Source organism: Rousettus aegyptiacus, unplaced genomic scaffold, assembly GCF_014176215.1.
Source record: "Rousettus aegyptiacus isolate mRouAeg1 unplaced genomic scaffold, mRouAeg1.p scaffold_m13_p_16, whole genome shotgun sequence".
Lineage (NCBI taxonomy): Eukaryota > Metazoa > Chordata > Mammalia > Chiroptera > Pteropodidae > Rousettus > Rousettus aegyptiacus.
Window position 1 is genome coordinate 46,520,667 of NW_023416291.1, and position 27,719 is coordinate 46,548,385.

A 27,719-nucleotide genomic window follows, 5' to 3' on the forward strand; every position below is an offset into this window, starting at 1 on the left:
AGCATTATGTTCTCAAGGTTCATTCGTGTTGTATAATTGTCAGAATTTCCTTCCTTTTCAGGGCTGAATAATATTCTATCACATGCATGTATCACATTTTGTTTATTCATTCATCCATGGTGGACACTTAGGTTGCTTCCACATTTCAGTTATTGTGAAAATGCAGCTAAGGACATTAGTTCTTTTGACTATATACCCAGAAGTTATAATTGCTGGATCATATAACAATTCTATATTATTTGAGGAACCACCATATTATTCTCCATCCTAGTTTTACCATTTTACATTCCCACCAGCAATGCAGAATGGTTCTCAATTCTCCACCTTCTCATCAACATTTGTTATTTTGTATTTTGTAAAAATAATATTTATACTTGTGGGTGTGAGCGTGTGTTTTAAATTCCTCAATTTATTATTTTATGCAGATACACTTGAGAATCACAGGGTACAAGCAAAGACTTATCAGTCATTCTGTTGCACAGCACTGTTTTTTTTGTTGTTGTTGTTTGTTTGTTTGTTTGTTTTTTGTTAAAACAGCTGTTCTTTTGAGGGCAATCAAAAGTGTCAGGGAATTTAAAAACATATGTACCTTTTCAGATCTGGTGCCAGAAGTAGGTACGAAAGGGTTTGAGAATGGATCGTGGGGATCAAGACAACCCCTAAACAACAAGCATTTCCTAGTATCAGGTGTTATATATAAGGCAATCATTGTGCGAACCTTAAAAATTGCATATGTCCATTAATTTACAAAGGGCACTAAAGCTGAGAGAGGTTTATGAATGTAACAAAGCTAGTAAGAGTTGTAGCTAGGTTTGAAATCTTGCATTCGTAGATTTTGAAGTTCATTTTCTCTTTTATTACATAATACTGCTTTAGATTCAGCTTATCTGCATGCGCATTTGTGGTCTGTTTCTCAATTCAGATGTAACATCTTTTTATGAAAAGATATGATATGGGAATATGGGTAGCAAAAAGGTCAATTATCAGATACACATTGGATCATATTTAGAACTCTAATTCTGCGGAAGAAGATGTTTGTAACTGGTAGTCTAGTTTTTTGAATATAAGAATATAGATTTTAAAGTTACTTATATAATTGTTATCTAATTAGTGAAAGGGTTGCTGTGCTGGGTTTGATTTCCATGGCTTGGGAATCACTTACCTATAAGACAAGAAATTGTTCCAAGGCAGCATGACAGCTTCTGTGGAATACTTTCTTCAAAGTTACTTTTCACTGAAGTATCTTGACCACAATTCTCACTCCACTTTCTTATTTACAATTACAGAAAGGAAATACAGGTGTTTCTAGGATATTAACATTGAAACTTAGAGGTAACTATCTGATCATTAATTAAGGAACTTCTACTTCTTTAATATCTCTGGTGTCTGGCCTTGAATTAGATTTTCTACTTAGATATGTCATTCCCTCCTCACATAGCACTTATTACTTGAAAACAACTTCTTAGAATGTAATCCACGGCATTCTCTCCAATTTTTAGCCCTATGTACTTGACTGAGAATGAGTAAATTCATCCTTCTACTCAAAACTTATTTGAATATTTTAAAGTAACTAACGTGGTATTCTTTTTAGAAGCTTTTTGATTAGTTTTAAAAATGAATGTTTTTGATTAGAATACTCTGCTGCTCATCACGCAGAGGCTGGAATGCCATGGTAATGATCTTTTCTAGTTTTAATATTTCACAGATATTTTTATATGATTTTCCTATTTAGCCCTAGATTTTCTTTTCTTTTCTTTCTTCTCAGCGTTTTTTTTTTTCTTGCTAATCCTGTCCAGGCTCTCTTCTTCTGTGCTTTGGTATTACATGAGATAGCTGAAATAAATGATTGATAGGCAAGATAGTTATGTGAGCATTGTTTGGGCAACGTGGTCATGAGTTCGAGTCACAGCTATGGCAACCCAGGCTAAATTATCTTATACAAATAATTTAACCATAGTATAATTGTTTTGCCTTTAATAAAATATGAATAAATTCCTAATTCAGAGTTGTGAAACTGAAAAAAGGGTACGTAAGACCTATTCACAAAAATATGTAAAATATCAATATTTTTCCTTCTCTTCCTCTCATATTTCTTCTGAAAAAAGTCACAAGGTTTAGTAAACTTTTGCTATTTATTTTAAAACTTTTTTTTGTACGGACATATATTTATCCATTATGTACAATATTTTAATAGACAGAGTGGTCATGGAAATTATTATATTCAATATTCTGGGACAATAATTATTTCGAGGGTTTATATGAAAAAGTATTTCCTTTGGCAAATTTAGAGGGATTTATAATTTTCAAGGCATTGGATATGGCGAATTGTTACTTTATTATATTAATCGAGATAATTTTATAATTAACACAATCAAATCTATTAGTCTTCTAAGTAGCACAATATGCTTTGTTAAAAAGGAATACCAGTCTTAGAGCTTTTCTAATACGAAACTCAATTTTCTATAATTTAAAAGACAGACTTTTGAAGAGAATTGTATCAGACCTCCCCTACCCTATTATAATTACTTTCTTTTTTTAACTTTATATGCTCTGATAGAAAACGTATCTTCTTGAGTGTGGTGGTGTTAAAAAGATTTATCAGTGTTTCACCTGTAAAGCCTCGAAATTTACTTCTATTACTTTTTAAATGAGATGGGAAAGCCTGAACATAAAGGAATTCCTTTAAACAAGATTCAGTAAGTTTTTTCTTTTACATAGATTTTTAGGGGAGGGGGAGCAATTTTAGGTTTACAGCAAAATTGAGAGGAAGCTGCAGAGAGTTCCCATGTACCCCCTGCCCTCACACATGCATAGCCTCCCCCACCCCCATTATCAGCATCCCCCACCAGAATGGTACATTTGTTACAACTGATGATCTTGCATGGTGCACATCATAATCATCCAAAGTCCACAGTTTACTTTATGGTTCATTCTTGTTCTGTATTCCATAGTTTTGGACAAATGTCTGATGACATCACCATCATGATGATATTTTACAGATGATATTTACCACCCCAAAAACCCTCTGTGCTCCGCCTGTTTTTTTCTCCCTTCCCCTAACCCAGGACAACCACAGATAATTTTTTTGTTTGTTTCTGTAGTTTTGCCTTTTCTTGAATGATATGCAGTTGGAATCATACATGTAGCCTTTTCAGACTGGCTCCTTTCACTTAACAATATGCATTTAAGGTTCCTTCAAGTCTTTTCATGACTTGATAACTCCTTTCTTTTTAGTGCTGAATAATGGTTCATTACCTGGATATTCCACAGTTTATCCATTCACCTACTAAAGAACATCTTGGTTGCTTCCTAAGTTTTGGTGATTATGAGTAAAGATGCTATAAACATCCATGTGCAGGTTTTTGTGTGGGCATAAGTTTTCAGCTCCTTTGGGTAAATACCCAGTAGTGCGATTACTGGATAATATGGAAAGAATATGTTCAATTTTGCAAGGAAACACCAAATTGTCTTTCAAAGTGGCCGTACCATTTTGCATTCCCACCAGCAACGAATGAGAATTCCTGTTGCTCCATGTTCTCACACCACATATTTGCATAAATTATTTGCCCCTTAGATATTTCTACCTGTAACCATTATAAAGAATCTGAGAATAAATTTGATCAATTATTCTGTCTATTTTTTCTAGAAATTCTGTGTGCATGTCCAGAACCATGTGATTGTTTTTAATGATATCCAGTGTTTTAACCTTAAGGCGAATTAATTATTTTACTTTGTAGAGGGGTTGTTTAAGTATAAAATGCTTTTAAATGTGGATTCCTTTTTTCCCCACATACTAACTTTAGATATATTGATAAATCAGGAATGATCCAATCAAACCACTCATCAGATATACCTGAGGAGTGTTTCATATGCAGATGTGGGAGCCCACACCCTACCAGCTGTTTTCATGAGCTCCCTGGGTGGATCCATGGACTTGCTACTTTTCATACATTCCAACAGATGCATCTGACCCAGACCTGTTCCTGGCTTCAGTTAAAAAAAAAAATAAAGTTACATAACTCTTTATTTCAATCTTTGTTCTTGTTGTTTTAACTCAGCATTCTTTAAGCAGCATTTGCATTGCATTATGTCTTTTATTTAGGGATATTTTTTCATACATTTGACATGTCTAATTAAAGCACTGAAGAAATCTAATGAGTGGAAGCATAAAATTTTGAGTATGCTTTTGTCTTTCAAAGATAAGCAGATGAACTTGTCTGTTTAGTGCAGTGAATGTGATTAAGGAAGTTATGTTTAACCACATTAAAATTATAATTTACATTTACCATTTATTAACAGTAATTTGGCTTCTTTATAGAGATTTTTCATAGCATTTTCACATAAGTTGTTTCATTTGACCCTCACACAGAAAAAAATCTTCTAAGGCTTCTAAGTGGAGTAAGATTGTTGCTAATTCTAACATATGAAGAGACTGGGAATGATTTGGGTTTTGATTTACTTAGTCACACAAGTATTGATAAATGCAATTGAGCTTAGAATTCAGATCTTCTAGATAATAGGTCCTGTGATTTTTCCAAGATATCATGTAGCCTCTGTTAATTCATTAGTGGTTTTATAATAAGGATTTAATAGCAAAAAATAATAATAATAATTCCTACTTAACTTATTTTTTTAGAGCTTAATTTTCATGGGTTCAAAAATAATAATAATAATAGTTGCCATTTGTTGAATACCTGCCACATACCATGGGCATTTAGGTATTATCCCACTCACTTCTCACATCAACTCTTTTTATTGCCTTTACTTTGCTCCTATGTTTCTTTTTTAAAAATTATTATTGATCCCATCACAAAGAGGAGTAAAACTCATATTCGATGAAGGAAAATCATTTTTCCCTCATGATACAGCTATTCAGAATAAGAACCAGAATTCACATCTATCTCATTTGATTCCAAGTTCTGGGACTTCTCCCCTTAACACACGCTACCTCTGAATCATGACCTGGGCCAGCATTTATGCCAGAGGGCTTGGCTACCTCCATGAGCAATCATTGCAGCTTTAAGTTAGACTGCATGAGGAAGCTGCTTTTGTCATTAGAAAAAGGGCTGAATCCTTGCCACTCACCATAACTGTGTATGAATAATTTAATCACTTTGGCCTAATTTCTGATCTCTAAAAATCAGGAGGTTGCAAAGAATGATTTCCAGGTTTTAGCTCCTAAATTTGATCTTTCCAGTGTTCTATAAGTTCTATGAATGACATACATGTTCATCCTTAAACCTTTTAGTATGAATGTTGACATAACAATGCTATAAATAATTTTCATTCATATTGTTTTTCAAAGAACAGTAATTTGTCATTGGATGATTTTAATTTTCAAGAGAAATTTGCAAAAGTAATGTCTTAGAGTAATCTTGGATGGGATCTTTAGTAGCAATTTTATGGAGTTTATTTTAAAGCACATCCTTCACATTGCTGGCTAAATATCACTGAAGTGTTATGTCTGTAAGACTTTGCAGTTTTCCTCATACATTCTAATTTGAGGCTAACAAAATTTTATATGATTAAAAAAACAGGTCTTGCTATCCCTAACTTCATAATCACTCAGTAAGTAAGGGACGTCCCCAAAGTAATATTAAATCATTATAATGTTAACCATTTATATTAAGCGGCATATCTAGAACTAGAGCTCACGTCATTAATCACCTGGTCTTGTGCCTCCCTACTAAAATATGCTCCAGAATTATCACCTGCTGCTTTTAATCATCATTGTAAAATGAGTTAATTATTGCTGTACCGCAGTGGCATTGGTTATATTTCCGGTCAAGGCCAGAACATTTATAAATAAATTTTAAAGCAGAGAGGAGACAACAGTTTTAAAATTTCAAAGTGACCTTTGATGAAAGATAAGAGGCAGAAAAATTTTAGGAAAATTTTGTGGGCTGGAGAATCAGATAGTACTAGATTTGAGTGTGGGCTCTGCTCTGTTAATGTTTTAGGCTCTTTTTAGATTTTAAGTCTTTTATAAAGTAAGGGTCAGTGTTGTATGTTGAGTTGTGTTCCCCCAAAAGATATGTTGAAGTCCTAACCCCCAATACTTCTGAACATAACTTTATTTGAACATAGGGTCTTTGCAAATATAAACAAGTTAAGATGAGGTTATACTAGTTTAAGATGAGCCTTAATCTAAATGGCCAGTGTCCTTATGAGAAGACAAGGAAAGAGACAGATAGATACACACATTAGGAGAATGTCATGTGACAGTGGAGTCAGAAATTAGATTCTGTTGCCACTGGAAATACCCAGGATTGCTGACAGCCACCAGAAGCTGGAGAGACACATGGAATAGATTCTTCCCCTAACCATCCAAGAAGGAACTAACTCATCTGATGCCAGAAATGTGAGATAATAATTTTTTTTTTTAAGCCAGCTGGTTTGTGGTACTTAGTTACAGCAACCTTAGGAAAGCAGTACAGTTAGATGATGTTTAAATCATTTCTATAATTACTAGACCCATTCCCTTGCATAAGCATGAGTTGATTTACAAACAGGTTAATGTCTTCCTTTAATCTAAATATTAAATGCACTACATAAGATAACTTTTAATATATGAATTTTTAACCTCATGACATTTTATATAAAGAGAGTATGTGTGTGTTGGAGGCCTGTTCTTGCTCAAGCATGAGCTGTTTATCTGGCTTCAGCACCCTGATTTTCTGTTGGAATAACATGCCTCACTATTACTCTTACACCAGCAGGTCTCGATAGGTCGACGTCACTCCCAGAACAAGGAGTGGTTAAGTGATCCAAATCTGACCTAGAAGACAAACCTCCCTGCTCCCTGTTCTCAGCAACTAGCTCAAAGACGAGAACATGACCAAACCAGGCCATTAGATTCTAGGATGTGCATGGGAATTCGAGGAGAGAGAATCTATCTCTTTGCCAGTGTAGCTGTATAATAGGATAAAAGTTTGGTGATAACCAGAACCGCCTTGGCAAGAGCGCGGTGTTCCCAGAGGAAGTTGGCAGAAGCTAATCCTGAACATACACTTTGGGCCCCATGTCTAGCCTGGCTGGAAATAAGTTGCAATCATAGATTTCTCTTACCTTTGGTTAAGCCAGGTTCAATCAATTATTCTTACATCCTTCTGAAAGTATCCTAACCATGTAGAAACTAATAGCTAGGTCTGAGTCATAAGAAATCCTGAAGTGTTTGTACTCAGCTGAGCTGTGGTAGATACCATGGCATGGAGGACTTCCAGTCCTCGCGTGGGGAGCTGTCATCCCATGCTTCATTACAGAAGTACCGTGTCTCTTCTGTGGCCTGTTGCCTGTCTCTAGAGTTTCATAATATGTGCCTGTGGAAACTGATCCTTTTGGGGACTTGGTCAATAATTGTCTTTTCCTGAAAATTCCATATGTTGATAACATGCAATTGCATTTTCCCCAAAGCTTTACTTCATATTTCTGTGGCTTGTCTTGTTATTCTATCAATAGCTTACAAGCAAACACAAAAGTTAAGAAAAAAAGAAAGGATCTGAAAGTCTTTGACCTTATAAACCAAAAATTCACTTTATGTAATTAGATTTGAAGAGATGTTCAGGAAAATAACTGAATTTAACTAAGTCATGTCAAATTAAATAGTTGGTATGAACCAGATTTTCTTCAAAGATCAAAACTACTTCCTCTCATTAAGTTAGTTGTTCTAGGCGATGCATTAATCTACAGCGGATTCTTTCTTTCCCTTTTCACTGGCCTCTACGGTGGAGAGTTGGGAGTGTCTGCTGGGCTCTTTTGCTTGTTGCATATGGAACCTGAACTCCGAAAGCAGTGAACCAATCTGGGCAGTCACATCAAAGATGCTTTGGGATATTTTTTAAAATTCTTGGAAGTTAGGGAGCGTTACTGTTAAAATCTTCGATGTGGTTACCTTAGATGAACCACAGCAAGCATCCCTACCTTCTCCCCTATGTTGAGAATGGCGGTGAGGCACCTCAGTGAAGAGCTGAGCAGCGAGGGTCTCACATTCCCAGCCCAACAATCTCTTTCTTACTAATGCGTAATGTAGAAACCTAAGTCTCCAGTCTGTGTTACCACTTTATAATGGTCAAGCGCTTTCAGGCAGTAAGAACAACATAAGGAACTACATCCAAAACATCTCACCCAGGGAGAAACAATATAATCTCCGAGACTAAAGGTACAAAATAATAAAGCAATATGGATCTCTAACAACGCTCTGGTTATTGTCATAACAAGATGAAAGGGCCTTCGTCCCTTTGGCACACCTATTTTATTTTACTTTTGTATTTAAAACCATAAAAATCTAGCAAGCTAGAATAATATGTACAATATGTGACTTTGTTATCTCGGAATAGCCATTAGTTGCATATTTTCAGTGTAATGGATTATACTTGGCAGAGAAGGATAATAAGCAAATACAATTTAAGAGTACATCATTCTATTTAAGAAGTTTTATATGTTAAAAGACGTGTTCTAAAGGCATTAATACTTTACCACAAATCTTCTACTTGAGAGATCACTAAATAACAATCTAAAATCATCCCAAATAACTGTCAGTGAGAATATTTTAAAGCATTTTTTTTTTTTTTCAATTTTTGTATTTTCTTCTGCATCTTGCTTACAGTGGGATTGAAAGGTATTTCTGGTTGGAGCTGTGACTCTGCATAAGACTGAAATGTGGATTTAAATAAAGAAATGAGGTGAAGGAAGGCAACTGGCATACTTGAAGGAGAAGAAACTCTCAAACTCTGGGTGTTTCCTACTTAACTTAGAGAAGAGAAGCAAAGTGGAGAAAGGCAACTGTGAAGCCAGGCAATCAGTCCTAAATATCCAGGGAAACACATTTAGACGTATCATAAGATATATTAAATAGAACTCAAATAGTTGAGGTAATATCTGTGTTTTATTAGAATTGTCATCTTCTATCAATGGCTAACTACATCAATAGGAAGATTCTAATTTAATTTGTGTTATAAGCTATGTTAAATGATCTTTTATAAAAATTTAAAGTCCAAAGGTGAAAAACAGGATTATCTTATTGAGAGTTGCATTCAGCAGAAGCTCTATCTTTAATGATATTATTTATGCTGTGGTGACGAATTTAATTCAGGTCTAGCCTCTAAGGGATGGAGAAGTGGATGTTATTCGATTAGGTGGCTTGGGATGGTGTCGCCTGCATAGAATGATATAGGATTATAGGAATCAGGAAGAAAGTGATATTTGCAGAACTCCTGGTAGTAGCCATGTGAGTTAGAAGAATTTAGTTGGCCATTGTATTAATGTTCAAAAACAGGACATCTAACCCTTGGAAATGAGAATGAAGATTTGACTAATCTAGGGCAGGTCTAGTTATAAAGCCAGGAAACTGGGAAATGTCTCATAGCAAGGACTCTCGCAGGGAAAGAGATGGAGAAATAATTACCAACACTAAAGAAATTACAGGCTAGGTTTCAGGCTCAGAGAGCAGCCTATCACATGACAGACACATGATCAGAGGAGAGTTTGCGGAAGGAGTTGTGTATGATTAATTCACCTGAGAGTTTTAAACTGGAGTTCTTCAATTTCCTTCTGCCCGAAGAAAGTGTGTCCTATAGGAACTTCTGCTGAGCTGGGATGTGAGATTTCTATTTCATACTCTAGGAGATATATATGTTTTTCATCGTCTTACATTATTTCATCTGCTTGTCATGACACTTAATCCTGCTCCATTTAAACATTGCTCTTCAGTCCAAATTTTGAGTCACATTTAGGTGTTATAACCACATAGAAATAATGAAAGGCATAAATGAAAAATAGAAAAACAACAATGAACAAAAATTCTCCTGATGCATCAGGTTTTTGAGGTAGTCACAATCTATAGAAGAAATGGCATTTTTTTTCGTCGTGTCGACCTTTATCCTTAAGATTTTATCCATTTATGTTTTCTTTCTATTCGGAGATGACTTAAGTGTTAAAGTTAACAGTCAACTCTTTCTTACTTAATAATCACTAGTCTAGTCTAGTTTGTTTTATTGTTTTGTTTTTTCACCTAACCTAGAATAGGGTTCTATAAAGTTTTAAAGTAATTCATGAAAGTAGTATATGTTGTCAATGGATAGATGTTAATTTGGAGACTAATACATTACTCAAAATATACATAAGTGCAAATGTATTGTTGACGAAATAATTGCTTAATATATGAAGAGACTCAAGATTTACAAATTCTGTACGGACATAAATAACCTTTTTATTCAAGTACTCTGACTTCTTTTCCCACTCTGAAGACTACATCATTGTTGATTAGTTTTAAAATATCTATGCCCTTTAAAATAAATTTAGTATTGCTTTATATATAGATGTATTAAACTTCAGTAATTTTTCTAGCTAGAGCATTGTTCAGTCGAAATTCTTACCAGATATAGCTCTCGAAGGACATATTTTATCTTTATTAAAATGTTTGCTATTGACAATGCACATCTAAGAGCTATAGCTTTAATCAAAGAACATGACTTAAGTCTTGCTGAGCTGATAAAAACTGAATCATTGCCATGCTGCTAAGTTAGGTTCCATATTGCAGTTCTGTTTTTAATTAGATGGTTAAATTGCCATCAAATTGTGCTTTCAGACCTTATCTCTATCTTTCCATTAAGCAAATGACATTCAGTATCTCCTGCTGAGAGATACAGGAATGACCTTTTTATTTAAAAAAAAAATATATATATCAGTTTTGCCCTTGGAGGTATATATGTTATTCATCATCTCGCCTTATTTCGTCTACTTATTGTGACAATCCTGCCCCATTCAAACATTCCATTCCTGCTTTCTTAGGTTCTCAGCAGTTTCTGTTTTTGTCTGTTTATTTTGATAAAGCTCGGGCATTTGGATTCAAATTTTATCCCTAATTTCTCAGTTTATTATCTCGTTCAAGAATGATGTTTTTGACATGAAAAATTAATATACAGTATTTTATATATGTGTAATACATTATTTTATCCTGTATTCCTAGGAATACACTTAAATTGCTTTCTAGAATTCAAGAGAATTCACAGGGGTTTGAGAATCTGGAAATCTTTTAGTTCCAATATTGATTCTTTCTAAATGTTAATAAGCTTTGAGAATTGTACTTAGCCTATAGTAAACACTGAACAATAATAAAAATAATAATAATAATGACATAGCATACAATAGGTAAATATTACTCCTTGATTTCCAATGTTAAAGAACAATATATACATTGTTTTTTGTTTTCTCAAACGTGATATTAACTCGTACGTTTATTTAAAGATATAAATTTTTAAAAATACCCAAGCATAAATTATTTTGTACTAGGTGAACGTTCTTTTAAGTTTTAAAATAGTCACATATTAGTATTTGGCACTCCTGATTTCCTACTGCTAAATTAGTAGTAAAATGATGATGATGATGATGTCATGATACGATGATATGCCTAATATATGCCTAATATATCCTGCCAGGGGCTCTGAACTAAATTAAATCACAGCAGTAAGAATGGGCAGCCCTGCTGAGCGTCTCTGCTAAGCATGAACAATTAAGAAATAAAACCATTAGTTGTAACTGAAGAATTCATTTTTGTATGGAGTCGTTTTTTAGAAAAAAACTAAAGAGGATGAATCCATATCAGCCCCAAATAATAAAATAGTCAGTTCTCATTGCCTCGTTAGCATCTTATGAGATAATGGCTATTGAGTGTGTTTTCCAGAACCTAATTAGAAATGCAACTTATAATTTTTAGAACTGGATACAGAATGGGTATCATCAAAACGTCATCTAAATCGAGCCTTATGGGGGTTTTTTTTGCCTTTTTCTATAATAATAAAATTGAAATGAATTAAATACTTATCTCTTAATAGAATACAGTATTTTCTTTCTTTATAAAGCTTGAATATTTAGCCATAAACACACATGTATGTTTATATATGGTAAGATCTCGGCAATCAGTTTACAAGCATTGACTAAGCACGTAGTATCTACTGAGGGTGCTATAAAATACATCGTATGCTTTTCTTACTTGCATAAATCAATGCGATGATTTTACTGATGGAGAAGTCAAAATTCAATAGTGCCGTTTTCTGTGAACCTGACTAACTTCTAGCCCTCTGTACGACACAGCAGGGCAGTATCCGGGCTTCATTCCTGTTTCTTGTTTCCTTTACCTAGTCATACCCAGTTTGCTATGTACAGCAGTATAAGCACTTCCATTTTTGCCTCTAAAACTCCAACTGATAATTGAATATCTTTATATTAAGTAGTTTAGTCATGTGTAAAAATTGGGCACTCTATGTTTGTGTGACATACCCCTCTCCCTATAAAAAGCCCTAAAATGTGTGTTTTTTTTTTTAAATCGTATTTGTTTTTGATATTTCAGGCAGGCTTATAAGTTTGGACTATTTTTCAGCCTTTTTCTCTTCTTTAGTCATATTCCCTATTCATTTGTTGAAGTAATTTAGCAGTTGGCCTTGGCTAAGTTAAGCAAAAAAGGTAATGGCTAAAGGGACTTGGAAATAAAGTAAGGACATTGGCAACCCTATGTGTGGTCCAGATCTGATTGGCATGGTTCAGGCCCAGTGTTCATTTTTGGCCTGAGGTGGTTTCAGTTCTGTTGCTGGAATTGAACCACGTTGGCCTTGAGGATGGGCAGATCCACAGGGGAAAATACAGGGGTGGCAGTGTGGAGAAGGGATGGTTGCTGGCTGATACATAAAAGCCAGGAGTGCGTGCGTGCGTGCGTGCGTGCATGCGTGCGTGTGTTTCCTTCCTTCTCCATTCCTAGATAATAATACTCTACTTCAGGCCCCATCTTCTTTGACTCTAGTTTTTCTTTGCTCAATTCCATAACCCACAGGAGGTGAGCAAACCTCTTCACGTTGTGACGAGTTGAATGCCTCTTGCTCTTATCTGTCGCGCTTTTCTCTTAGCTGAATTGGATGTTTTATAGTGGGTTGTTACTGATAATATTAATATTGTGATGTTTTTCTAAGTACTTTGACCATAGAAACTGTAATTTGTATGACATATTGTCATCAGAGAATTCAATATTTTAACATTTGTGTTTGCTGAGGATAATTAATGCAAGTACCCATTTTCTAAAATAGCTTGTAGGTAATAAAACAATTTCTAAAATTTGGGATATAATAAATACGTTTATTCTATTCATCTTATCTTTACTCATACCTCTAATAGAGGCAGTGCCCTTTGACAGTAGACTCAATAAATATGAAAATATGATTAGACCATATTTTTTATTAATCAAATGGTATTAATCTGAATAGAAATATTATGAATTTATCTTAAGATTAAGGTGAAGATTAAACTCCAACTCCTGGTGATATTTGCTTTTTAAATTTGTTAATTATACTTTAAAGATGTGGTATTATAAATAAAAGATGAAAAAAGAAAAGATATGATCTTATTCAACACAAGACAAACATCTCATGGATCAGAATGGAGCGATAAGCCTGGATGGTACTATAGGCTGTTGGACTTCTGCAGCATAGGCCGTCTGAAATTCTGCAGGGGTGGCCAGCAGTGCACCTTATTGGGGTAATGGATCCAAATAGCCCTGGCGCAGAACTTTGTTTAGGAAGTAGGATTACTATTTAAAAACAAAGATAAGAGTAAGGTCCCTCCCTGCAAGTCAGGAAGTAGATAGTCAACAAAAACATATTCATGCATAGTCTTGATCCATGTGACTATGGCCATGAGATGTACCTGAGATTCTTGAACAATAAGTGGGAAGGATGGAGAAAAAACCTTGGAGGACTAGAGAAAGAGCTGACTGACATTATAGGATCAATAGGTCCCTCTGGGTGGCGTTTATATGGAACACGATTATCTACTTACCCTGTGTCTGTTCCTAGAAGACCATCTGCACATCTCCCCCACTGACTTTCTTGTTTCTGTTCATTCAGTCTTGTTCTTTATATAGCTAGGACCGGCCGGTCAGCATATCAGCCACTGCCCATGATTGCCTATCTGTAACTCAAGTCATCCCACCTCTCTCGCAAAGTGGATGATGTGATATACTGCCCTACACTCTGCCTAATGGAATTTACTTTTATCACTATATTTCAGGATTATCCCTAAATAGGACCATAAGACAGTGGAATTCACTTCTGACCTATCTATATACCTGGGCTTTGTTTTAATCTTATCTTTATCACCATATGAGGCTATAGTTGTGAGTTGAAGGATTTGGCACAGCAGTAAGACCAATTACCACTCAGTTTACTTATATTAGCCAGACCTATTTGAACCTTCTCTTATATATACAATTTTTATCTAATAATAGAACATTGTTACATTTTAGAAATCACCCAGTTTAAAATGGGCCAATGGGGCTACCTATTTACTTGATTTCCACTAGTTAGGCCTTAAATATAAGTTAGAGGTTATTTTTCAGGTTAATACTATTTGACGATAAAGGAGAATTTGCCTTGAATGAAGATCTTTGGGGTCTGTACTGTGATTCTCCTATTTGATCTTGAATCATAAAAGTTAAGTAACCATGCAGGGACTTTACACTGTGCTCCAAACTAATGGAACTCTTATCAACTTTGCCAAATGTGAGAAGTCCCAGGATTTTTTACAGCATTTACCCCCTATTTTCTGGCAAGTAAACGAATAGCTAATTTAGGTAGTACTATAGAACTATAATATTTATGATAGTATTATAGTATTTTCGATTATATATGGTAAAACTCCAAATCTCTGATAAGTGAGGTCCAAAAAACTTAAGCAGTTCAAGTGCAAGTGTTTATCTTGCATTACTGTGAGATTAAGAAACAATCTAGGTGTGTCTATGCATCCAGTCTGGGAGCTCGGTGGGTTGGTGTATGTCATCGGAAATGGTCTTCATTTGGACTGCTGTTTGGTGCCACCTGGTGGTGGCTGTGTGACCTATCTCTGTAGAGTTACAGATGTTTCTGAATCATGTGGCTTCCAACTACTTAGGACAGTGGCTGTGATTCTGGGAATCTCCCAGTTAGTTGATGTCAATTTTGTCTTCCTGATCTGGGGAAATTCAGCTGGGAGAGTCCTGGGAATGTGGAAACTCACCTGCTCTCTGGCATTTTCCTGCTGAGGCCTCCTTGCTTAAGTTACCATCCCTAGAAAAGAACTTTGGGCACCCACTTGAAGAACTTGCTTGACTGGGGAGAAGTAAGGGCATATTGCTCATCGCTGTTTATTTGTGCATTCAGGGGACTGACCGATGGGCTATCACAGATTTTACTATAATTGTTTTTCCTAACATTTTTTTTCCCCATCAGGACAAACTGGCAAGAAAATGGCAGCAATGGAATTGACTGACTTTTTAAAAAATTCCCTATGCTGTACTCTACATTCCTGTGACTGTTTTGTAACTACTAATTTGGTGACTTTCTTTATAAGTAGATTATTTTAAATGCCTTTAAAAATTGAATAAGTATGTTAATTTCTTTCTGTTTCTTTAAATAGTAAATATTTGCTCTAAAAATTATTTATTATTTCAAAATCGAAAATTTTTTAATCTGAATGTTTTGTTTCAAGATTTATTTTTCCAAGCTCCAAAATTTGAGATATTTTCGATGAGGATTTGGAACTCATCGAGAAAAAACACAGAAACCCTAAGTTTGCATCATTTTACCATAACCCTGAACATTTTCTGAAAACTTATAGTTTCCATGAATTTTTTTCTCCCTTGTTTTATAACATGTCTCGACTACATGGTTAGACTAAGAGAGATCCATTCCATACCACAGAACAAACTTCCCATCTTAGTCTTTCAGATTCATTGTTAATATGCTTAAGTAGGACCAGCAATGGTGTAATTGGAATCTGTAAAACACTTTTTTCCAAATATTTTCTTACAACGTATTTGAATTTTCAAATGTAAACTAACTGTTTTCTAGCTCCTTCTCACGTCTCACATGCAAGACATATCCAGCAACACATCCCACTTTCTTTACGGGAAAATTATATGAAATACAGCAAAGATTTTGTATCCAAAAAGACAATAGTGCAACAGAAATTAGCAACTTTTGAAATATTTTATTCATTATGTAAGTTTTAAAGTTGAACAATAATATACAGCAACGTTATATACTCTTCAGCTTTATTTCCCTGTTGATCGATCTTGAATTACTTTAGAATTTCCTGAGTTTATGTTCCATTTTCATTGTTATACAGTATTGTTCTAATTACGTTCGTTTTTTTTTTCCTCATAGCTTAGTCAGAACAATACATTTCTAATATTTCATATCAAAAACTCCTAGAAGTTAACATCATAGCCATTCATCTCTGCTGCTTTCTTCATATTTGGAATATGATATGGTACCACATTTTATAATTATATAGGCTTTTATATCAGTCACTGGAATTGGATTCTGCTGTAATCATTTAATCAGGCCTTATTGGGTCCCATTGTATTGTCAGTTGACCACCCCAAGAAAGAGACTTCTTGAATGTTTTGGAGATTTGGATAAATACCTTAGGCAACAAAAATTTCCAGTGCTTTTAGATTTCTAAATTAGGCATTTGTGATAGTAACTTGTCAGATATGGCAAACCATTCCTTTGATAGATTAATGCTAAAGACACAGTCCTATATACTAAATAGCAATTCGAAATTTTCATTGGCACCAGGATACAATACAGATTAAACTGTCTCGCAAAATAAGCTGACTCAAAGTGCTGTAGACATCAGAAAATGCACTATTATTTGATTTAGTTATCCAGGCAACTTACAGAGAGGTTTTAATCTAATCACACCTAAGTAGGTGGCAGCCAGTGAAAGCTTCATTAAATGATAGTCAGATCAGTACTTACCAACGGATATTTTTAGTAAGCAATGATATTAATTAGAAATGACAAACCGAAGGCTAAGAAAGATCCGTTAAGTCTCACTTACCTGCCATGTGAGTATCGTCATTGCTTTGCTAAAGTAGTGTATTATCGTTATTATTGCAGTTCTCTTAAGCAACATCAATCTCTTGAAAGGAAGAATATTTTTAAAATATTTAAAAGCTTTAATTCCTAAAATATGTTATGAAGATTACTATGTATATTAAAAAGCATTCATAGTTATAAATTCTATTAACTTGTTACTCCAGCCACTATTATCATTGGCTCTATAAACAGTCTTAGTTTTAAAGGTATATGTAAACCCTCTTTCCATTTATAGGATATTCAGATCCCGATAGTTATGTCCAACACCTTTTATTGCTGTTGCCAACAGTATTTGAATACAAATTTGAGAAACTGAGATCCAGTTTTACATCCTCTTGCCCGTTGTTACTCATTCATTAATTTTACCTATCTGTGGTACGGAGTATTTACTTTACCCATTGATGGGGAAGAATTGATTTATAGTATCTAAATTTTGCTGGTGAAATTTGTCATCTTTGTATGCTATGCTGCCCTGAGATAGTTAATTAAGAAAGCTTTAAATATTCTCATGGAGAATGGAGATTTTTAAAAAATGCCTCAGAAAAAAAGAGGAAGTTCTCTTTTTTTGATGCATACTTAACATACAATAATGCAGATAATCGAGATAAAGAACAATTCTATCAACCCAGGAATTCCTCAAACAGCCTGCTCTGCCCCACTCCGTCCCCCCACCCTCAATTCCCTGCCCCCCAGCCCAGGTGACCACTGTTTGGAAGTGTTCTGATTTCTTTCAGTTTTGTTTACCTTGTTTTAGGATTTAATGCAAATGGACCTACACCATTCGTACATTCTTATGTCTGCCATTTTTTGTTTGTTTGTTTAATATGATGTTTTTGAGATTTGTCTAATGTTATTTCATGTTTCAGGGCTTTTTTTTTCTGTCTCTTTTATGGAAAATTTTTGTATAACGATATGCATTCACTCATCCGTTAATGGATATATGTACGGGTTAGCTCTTATAACTCAAGGTGCTCTAAACATTTTGGTAATAGTCTATTTGTAAACATTCAAAATATTATCTTGGGTAAATTCATACATGTGGTATTATTTAATTATTTAATCAAATACCAAATTGTTTCCCAGAGAAACTGTGCAAGGTATCAATATATTGCGTCTCAGCTCTCAATCTGCCTTTGATTACCTGTTCCACAATAATGGAGCTGGATTCTGTAAGCTTGTCACCTTTGTACCGAACAAAACGTTAAGCTTTGTCAATAGAGAAGACCTCAAGGGCATTGCAGGGTGGAGCGTTTCTCTTCTGGATCTGGAGTACTTCCGTTTCTCCTGACTTCTATGAAGTGGTGCGTGAAGGGGAAACTTGCAGGGCGGCTTCACCCCATCTCCATGTCCAGTGGGTGCCGTCCCAAGGTGCTTTTACATACCCCGTCTTGGTGGGCACTGCGCACGCCAGGTCTTGCTCTTGCACGTGAGCTCCCCATGTTCAAACTGCCTCCGAGCACCTACCTGGCAGCTTCAGCCCACCTGTGTACTGGACGAGTGTTTGCTACTTGCCATTGTTAGCTGTGGTTCCCTGCCTGCCAGCTTTGGTGCGCTTGTACCAGATTGATGCATAAGGGACAGGTGCGGTATTGACTGCTTTCCCAATGACTATGGATAGCTCTGGTCCTGGCAACCAAATAGACTTCTTAGCCATGCGCTGGGCTGCAGCCTTCTCCAATGAGACCTGAATCTCAAATCTGGATGGGAGAGCACATCTTGGTTCTTTCTTCGATACCCCATCTCATCACTGAAGTATTCTTTAGAGTTTTCGTTAGAGTTTATAGTTACTCCTCTGCTGTCCTTCTCCATTTGAGTTACTGTGTCTTTTTTTCTCCTGATTGATTTGGACTCATAACAATGCTTATACCATTTTAAACTCCCACCAGCCATGTATTAGGGTTAATTGATCGGCATTCCTGCCAACATTTCTTATCATCAGGTTTTTTTAAATTTTAACATTTCTTCTAGTGGTGAAGAAGAAATGTGCTTTAAATTTTGTATTGAATTGAACAGATGCTATCAGGGGATTATCTCCTGCTTCACACCTAAGATCAAATTAAATGGTTATAATACAATTTCTTGTTTATATGTCTACGTTTGTGTGTGTATGTTGTGCACGTGCATATAAACTATCTAATGACAGCAGTATTTGACACAGCTTTCAGAGGAAACATGTCTATGCTTAGAAGGCTTGTTCTAGTATGCTGAGGATTAACTTTATTGTTCTTTTAGAAAGAGTTCATGTAGGAATTACTACTTTTACTAGTAAGCAAGCAAAAGATTTTATTGAGGGAAATGGTTAGTTTAGTCAGTGAATTTTGTTGCTTGGAGATATTTTGTGCCCTAGGAGAAAGCTGAGAAAGGCAAGAGTGTCACTCAAAATGGGCCAGGCATCCTTAATAGGGTGGTTGGAAGAGCAGCATTGCAAGTTATGAGAGATTTTTTTATGACCTTAATAGCTATCAAAAAAAAATACAAATGATAATGACCAAATATAATTCTATTTTAGTAGGACTTTTCTTTATGATTTTATTTCAGGCAGCCTTTTGACAAGTGCTAATTTAATCATAGATGTACTTCGTTCTAATATTGGAAAGAAAATCCCAAATATAAATTTTTGTGATGTGGATTCAGTATCATCATCTTTACCAAACAATAGATGAGAAAATAGAAACCAGTGATAATAGATTTTTACAGCTAATTTTTTGGGAATGTGTTTATTTTATAAAATAAACACTGTTAGCAATTATCGCTTTAAAAAATTTGGAAGAAAATATGATGAAGTGCTGACAAAGAAAATGAATGCTAAAAAATGGAAGAGAATGATATTTTAAAACATGCATCAATACTTGAGAACAACTGTAGCATGAAATTCTGTATTGTAATAGCATCTGGAGTTTTTATTAGTTTCGATTTATCGATGCAGTAGTAGTTAGATACATTTAACACACCTTTTATGACATATTGAAATAAACACTAATATTTCGATATATATTAATTATAAAATAAATGAATCCACCAATTGCACATGAATCTTCTAATTTTGTAGACCTCCACGTTTAATGTTTGTAATGGGAAGACCAGAGTTAAAGTGGATGGATTTTACATGATTGAAGTAATATTAAGGTTTGAAACTAAGAAAGTCACTCCAAAGACTTGCAGCCACATTTAATCACATTTAGCACCACAAAATTGCCTGTCAAAAGTCTAATTAACTATCAGGCATTAGCTCCATTTTCCAGGCTGCTCACTTGCACAGTCTTTCATTATAACATCTGGCAAGTTTAGAAAAAAATCCTAGAAAAACTCTTCTTCCTATAGTTTTACAAAATGTTATAGCGAAGTAAACTGTTGTTAGAACTACAACAAAAGCATAATTGATGCTTTATCATTGAACCATTAGGAAGGATTTTATCATCATGTTTGAGTTACTGGTCACTTTATTTTATAGGAGAGCATACAATTAAGCTTAAAGAGACATTTTACTAAGTGAATGCAGATATGTAGTTTGACTTCACCGTTTAGTGATGGAATTTTTACCATTTAAAAAAAAAATTGAAACAACTCTCAATTGCACAGTTCACCTGCTATCACGATGAATATCCAATTGAGTCTTTGTTTTCTTGATTTTTTTTCCCAACTGCTAAATCGTTCTTTCATCACCTAAATAGACTTTATGTTAGCAATCGAAATTCAGAGATAGGAGCATATTTGCTTACACGTTTGCTATTGTAGTTGGAGATAAACATTCCACAAAACAAAAACTTGATGGTGAGAAAATATAGTATCTTGGAAGTAAAGGCTGATTGTTTATAGAGAGCTACAGATGATGACAGACTTGTTAATTAATTAGAACTTGAAATAATAATTACTTCACTGTGGTTAGGAAAAAATACTCATCAAACAAGAATTCCAGACATAGCAAAATTATCTTTTAAGAGTGATTGGAAAATAAAGATACATTCAGAAAAAAATATATATATTAAAAGTATAGCATGAATTGCACATGTTGAAAGAACTACGAAAGGAAATGCTTCAACAAATAGATGGAAATTATATAAGAGAACATAAAAAGGAGAGTGAATTGCGAGAAGAAGTGATAGGGAAGGAAACTGGTAGAAAAATAATAATTAAAATGACTAATTTACGGTGGTGAGGTGCTGAAGTCAGATACAACTTATGGAAAATGGTGAGGAATATCAATGATTTGGTGTTAATATATTCACATTTATTTATGCCAGCCGTGCATGTAAACATCTAAAGGCAATCACTAAAAGAGATTTTGTAACTTCCAAAATAGCGGAAAGGAAAAAAGATACGAAATAAAATACATTTAATACGCTATGAGGCAAAAGAGGAAAGAAAAGCGAAGAAAAAAGGAAATGTTGCAAAATAGAAAGCACAAAATAAAGTGTTAGAAAGAGTCCAATTATATTTTTAAAATCACAGTAGATAAAACAGAAAAAGAAATATGTAATCTTATACTGGATTTACAAATCCACCTAAAGGTTTTTGATGGCTGCCCGTAAAATGTAAAGATGAAGAATTAAAAATAAGTGAATTGGGGGAAAACTCTTTCAGGCTAATACTAATCAAAAGAAAATCAGTTACAGCAATATTAATACCAGAAAAAAATCCACAAATTGTGGCAGCGAGGAGCTGGAAGTTAATTCAGTTGATTCAGGGGTGATTGCCCCAGCAAACGCATTCAAACAGATCGCTTGGTCCTCTCAAAATCACGTCTTTTCTGCTCTGTAGTCACCATCGTTCCCACGCCAGTCTTTCTTAGAATAGATTCTTCTCCTTTCGCTTCTGGACATTTGATTTCCCTGTCTTGATCATATATTCTTCGGGGTGTCTCCAAATTCTTGTGCAAACCTAATTAGGCTATTCTCCAGCTTAAAATTGTTAAATGACGTGGCATTACCTATGAGGTAAAACTCCAAAAAGTTAAGAAGTTTCTTTAGTACTCTTTCACAATACCCGTGGGTAGCATGCACATTTTATATTATTTCAGTAATCCTCAACTGTCATTCCAGGAATAGGGCATCTTTTTAATACTTTTATTTCTTCATACTGTCTCCTTATACAGCAGTTTCCTTTCATATCATTCACTATATATGTTTCAAAATCTAAGTTTTCACTCATTTTAATGATCCCAAGTTCACCATTATATGATCCCTTCATCTCTGTGTGCATGTATATTTCTACGCATGCGCGTGCGCGTGTGCTCACACACACACTGAACTCCTAACAATAGTCTAATTGCCTGTTTATACATCTCTCTTTCAATAGAAAAAAATGTTGAGTCTGGCGAGGCAGGATCCATTCCATGGAGGGTATCTAGTGCCAAAAAATGTATGCTAAAGTGCGATATACACTTCAAGAGCAGAATATGAATTTGAAGATCATCTGGTCCAAATACTTTATTTTTTAGATGGACCTAATAGGCTACATAGAGATTACTATTCTTTACTGTATTGGTCTTTGAAAAATCGGAGTCAGTATTGGGTTTCTATTACACTTGTCCAGTTGCTAAGAAATCTTTTCTCTGGCATTGGCTGAGCTAAGGTAAGTGGTTCATCATTAACTCACCAGAAATAATATACGGCATGATTTAAGAGTGCTTTAACCTACAATCATTAGGATTTAATAATAATTCTAAAATTTAGGCTTCTTGGAGAAAAAACACTTTTTTCCAGAAATGAGTTTGGTGCAGAAGTGAGTTTGTGCGGATTAGACAGTTTCAGTGTTCCTTGTTAAAGTTTATCTTAGTTCTTGATACTAACGAGAATACTATTTTTACGACATAGTAAAGCCACCTTTTGCCTTCCCTTCTTGCAAGGCCACCTGCACTAAACGTGATCAGTCATCATGATTCCTCTGCTCCACTGAGGATTCAGCCCCTTCGACCGTCCGTGTTTATTTTCCTGACCTGTCATCTACTTGGTGTCCTTACTTTTCAGTTCCCCTTACGTTGGGACATCTCGTCAACGATTAGATCTTTTCTTACTGACGTTACCTGTCCACACTCACATTTGTTTCCCATTCTCACCGGCGGGCGCAGGTACTTCTACCATTATTAACTGGATCAGGCCGGATACTTCCAAGGTTATCGTGATCTAGCAGTAAGCAGGAAATTCTGGACTAAAAAACAAGCATTCTGGCTAAAGACTGAAGTGTAGCCTACATCACAAATGAAATGCAAGGTTAACTTATCAGGCAATTGTTTGAAATTCAGAATACTTTTTCTGAAACAAAACAAAACCATGCAGTCTTAGGTCCCCAGATGAGTTCACATCCATCAGAAAGATTATGAAAGATTTAGAGAAGAAAAGAACACGGGCAAACGAAGTAAAATGCCATGACTGAAATATTTCTAGGGGTGGTTTTACAGGATACGTAAGAGAAAGTGAAGTACAGTAATGCAGGATAGAATGGGTAGAGCCAATCTGAAAAAGACGGGAAGAGGAGATCAACAGAGGGAGATGATGAATTTATGCCAGGCCTCTCTGAGATACGGGATTGATTTTAATCCATGGGCTTCAGCCAAGAGGATGTTGGTTGTGTTATTGTTGTGATTTCAAGAATAAAATCTCAGACATCTGTATTTACAGTGTGCGATATTTTTTTTTATAGTTTTAAGCTGCCAACAATGTGAATTCTACTAAAAAATACATATGGTTAAAATTACATGAACAGAAAGTGATCTTTTTCTTATTGCAGACCTCATGTATTTGATTCTTCATTTTCACTTTCTATTATATTTTCCCTTTCCTGACAAGTACCTTCGTTCTATTTTATCATTCATGTAGAATTTTATTCAAAACCTTCATTAAATTAATTTTCAATTGCTATATTTGTTCTGATAATTTCCTTGCTATATACCAATTTTTGATATCTGATTTAAACAGATGTGGCGTAAGAGGTGTCATGGAACTTTTAAATATTATTCAATGCAGTCTGTATAAGGAAAATGAAACCGAAACGACTGAAAATATTATTAATAGTCTGGAGTCAAAGATTAGATTAACTGTGTGCGGATTAGATTAACTGTGAAAGGTTTATATGTACTATAGTGTTTTATTTCAAAATTGAACTCTCCTTTTTGTAATAATATATCCTAGATTAACTATATTCACGATGAGTGTATGACATCTGATAATAAGGTGCAGTGTTAGTCACAATGACATTAAAAAACAAAATAGACTAAGAATTAGAAATAGTTCAATGCGTCCTAAGTTGTTGAATGATTTTCTTTTATGTCGTCCAACGGATATCATATAGTTTTAAGATGTAATAGTTCAATGAGATGGTTTAATTGAAACTGATAGTGTAATGAGAATGTTCTAGCAATTTGCATTTGACTAGTGAACAAAGTATCTTCCACATTTTATAGAGAATAAGATAACTAATATAGCTTATCTTAAATGTTGAAACTACTCAAATTAAGAGAAACTATAATTGATCCTAATCATTAGTCGTCAAAAAAATGTTTCTTTAGCGTGGAGGAAATTGAAACATTTGTGTTCCAAATAGATGTATTTAATGCATTGACAATTATATTATGGCATAATATATCTATTAGTTAACATTCAGACTATATGCATATTTTATTTTAAATATCATGCTTATTTGAAACCTCAAATAAGTGCTTTGCAGAACTATACTTTATATTTTTAAAGGAAATATGTGTTCATATATACATCTCTCTATATAAAGTTTATACGTGTATTTTCTTGAATTCATTGATTGTCAAAGCATATTCATTTTATTTAGGGTATTGACTAAATACGCTTAAAATTTAACATGTTTTAAAGCTAAATTTGATTTGTACCACAGATACTAGTTCTGATTTACCCTGGGTTTCAGACCTAGAAAAGATTGGCTCAAATTCACATTTCCTGTTCAGTGAGAGCCCAGGGCCCTCCCGAAATAGTTTTGCATATTCCGAATACACATGCTGGTTACCCCAGCTCCATTTTCCTACATGCATTCGAACTTTATTTTCAGTTTGCCATCTTTCATGGGGTCTTTCTCTCCATTTTGACCTGGACCCTCGGTGCCTTTTGCTTTTTCTTTATCTGTGCCAAGTCTCTCTCTATTTTTCTGCCCACAATAAATCAATACAAAATAACACCAGTGACAGCATTATTCATAATAAACAAAAGGAGGAAGCAACCCAAATTCCCATCAATTAGTGAATGAATAAATGAAATAGGACATATCTATACAATAGTAGGATATCCAGCGACACAAAAGAATAAAGTAGTGATGCAAGCTACAACAAGGTTGGACCTTGAAAAAAAAATATTCTTCCAAATAAAGGAAGCCAGACACAAAAGACCACTCATATGGAACGTCCAGAATAGGAAAAACTGTAGAAATAGGAATGAGATCAGTGGCTGTCCAGTATCGCTTGTTCTGGGAGAGCTAGGGAAGTGGGGGCGATAACTAAAGGGTATGATATGTTTCAAAAGGTATTTTTTTGAGGTGATAAAAACGTTCTGAATCGATTATGATAATAGTTTCAAACTGTGAATATACTGAAAACCAGTGAATTTTAAACATTAAAAGAATGAATTGCATCGTATGTGAATTATGTCTCAATAAAACTTTTAAAAAAATATCACACACTCTTTGTGTTGGCAGCCACGAGGACAAAGGTTTTTTTTTTTTTTTTTTTTTTTTTCTGGAGAAATGATGGTTCAAGTCTCAGGCAAAAACGATTTAAAAATGAAAATGCAACATCCAGTTCGTACCAGGATGCGCTCAGCCTGTCCCCAGCCGTACCTGTAGACGTTTCTTAGATATCCAAAAGTCATTAATGCCACTAACGTCTTTTTGTGTTTTATTCTTTTTCTCTACCCACCTGCATTTATATAAGGAATACGGAAGTATAAATTATAATTTTCTACTCACAGAAGTATTACAGAAACATACCCCAACTTTATTTCTTCACCTTTACTGCTTAGGAGGCAATAGCAACTCTAGAAAGTTTTGGTGTTAAAGTTACTGTTTTGATCATTTATTGTTTGACTGTAGTGCTATATGCATTTTAGCTTCTTAACAGAATGCGCCAGACTGAACTGTAACTGTCTATTAACTCTAAGATATGTGGGTAGAAGCAGCGGTATCTCTAATAGAGCAAGAATGTGAAGACAATTTACAGTTATGTGCTATATAAATTATTGGATCGAAGTATGTTTGATGGGATTCCAGATCTCCGTTTTATACAAACATTTTAATATTTTCTGTACACGTTTCTCTCTGTCTCTCTCTAGCTTTAGATCCAGCTAAAGATCCATGCTTAAAGATGAAATGTAGTCGTCATAAAGTATGCATCGCTCAAGATTCTCAGACTGCAGTCTGCATTAGTCACCGGAGACTTACACACAGGTAAACATTGTTAAATTAAATCCCACTGATTGAATAGTACTCCTTATACTTCAGAGTGTAAATATTTGGTAATGTCTGCTAAGCTCTTATCCAGAGTTTTATGGAAACAGCTTCAGAACCTTGGTTAATACAATTATGATTCACTTGGGTTAAACATAGTTATCAACTAGAATTACTATCGATTATAGAATTTAGGCACATATTATTAAGTAAGGAGGATTTTGTGAAGATTGGATTAAAGTGCTACATCCTCATACTTACACTTTTTCAAGTTTAAGGAATAAATATAGTTTCGGTACCCTCTAAGTATTTTTGTTTATGCCCCACTCAAGCATCTTATTTCCCTCAAGATAATTGGAAACAAAGATAAAGGGCATAAAATTACTTTTCAAAAATATGGAAAGCCACAAAATAGAGACAGGGCGATGGACTACTTCAGGGAACCATGCTTTTTGGAAGCTTTCATGCTGGTGTAATTCTTGTCCATTTCCTGGTTGCTGACACAAAGTCCCAAGAGGAGAAGAAAGGGTTTTAAATATATTTCATACTGATCATCACCGCTTCTGTAAGATAAGCTCTATTTTGAGAAGGATCAGTCATTCACAAGTAGCCTGTATAGTTTGGTACTGAGTCTTAAAGAATTGGAACAGGCCACAACCGAGAATGAAATCACCGGGTACCTGATGGAAGCCAACAGGTGTATCTGTATCTTTTATTACTTTTAAAGGAATTCTCTGTATGAGCACACTTTTCTGTGATAGTGGACCTAATTCGTGTTGTGCTTTTCATCAGATGAGCATTGGGATTTCTCTGTTTGTGTATGTTTAGAGAATAATTGGATTTGGCTTTAGTGTACTTACATCTAAATTCTGTTATTCAAACACCAACAGACTGAACATAAGAACATAAGTAGCATTTCTAGAAAACAGCAAATATTTACATTTCTTTGATGTCCTGTATTAATGTGAAAGGACATATGCATGAAGTCCTTTATTACGTGTTGAGTGGATTAAAGGAAATCTTTATTCCATAATGTCACATCTATCATGGTGGATTTCAAGGACCAAGGCAGGCTAATGTGATCAAGATAGAGGGTTTGGGAATGAGTTCACTTGGGATAAAGACTCATGGAATACTAATAATGTATTTGTAAAAGTAAGAAAGAGAGAGAGAGAGAGAGAGAGAGAGAGAGAGAGAGAGAGCGAGCATGCGCAAGCAAGCAAGCATGCTATGTTTAGGCATGTAAAATATAAAAGTTCTTCTAGGGAAATAGCATTTCTATAAAGTCTACATACTTTCGGAGGGCTCAGACGAGTGAAGCAGTTATTAATAATATATCCCCATTCGATCATGACCTCTATGTTTGTTTTGCAAAGGGATAGCAAAACTTTGGCCAGAATTTTATTTTTTTGTTTA

The 27,719-nt window shown here is 34.7% G+C and overlaps 1 protein-coding gene across 4 annotated transcripts in view; it reads left to right on the forward strand.

Annotated features, from left to right (window-relative positions):
* SPOCK3 (SPARC (osteonectin), cwcv and kazal like domains proteoglycan 3) overlaps nt 1-27,719 on the forward strand; it is a 304,660-nt gene that overhangs the window by 122,780 nt on the left and 154,161 nt on the right. For all 4 annotated transcript variants that reach the window (XM_016121111.2, XM_016121110.2, XM_016121113.2 and 1 more), the window contains one exon: nt 26,189-26,303. In XM_016121111.2, the coding sequence (XP_015976597.1) occupies nt 26,189-26,303 (115 nt within the window). The remainder of the gene's footprint in view (nt 1-26,188; nt 26,304-27,719) is intronic.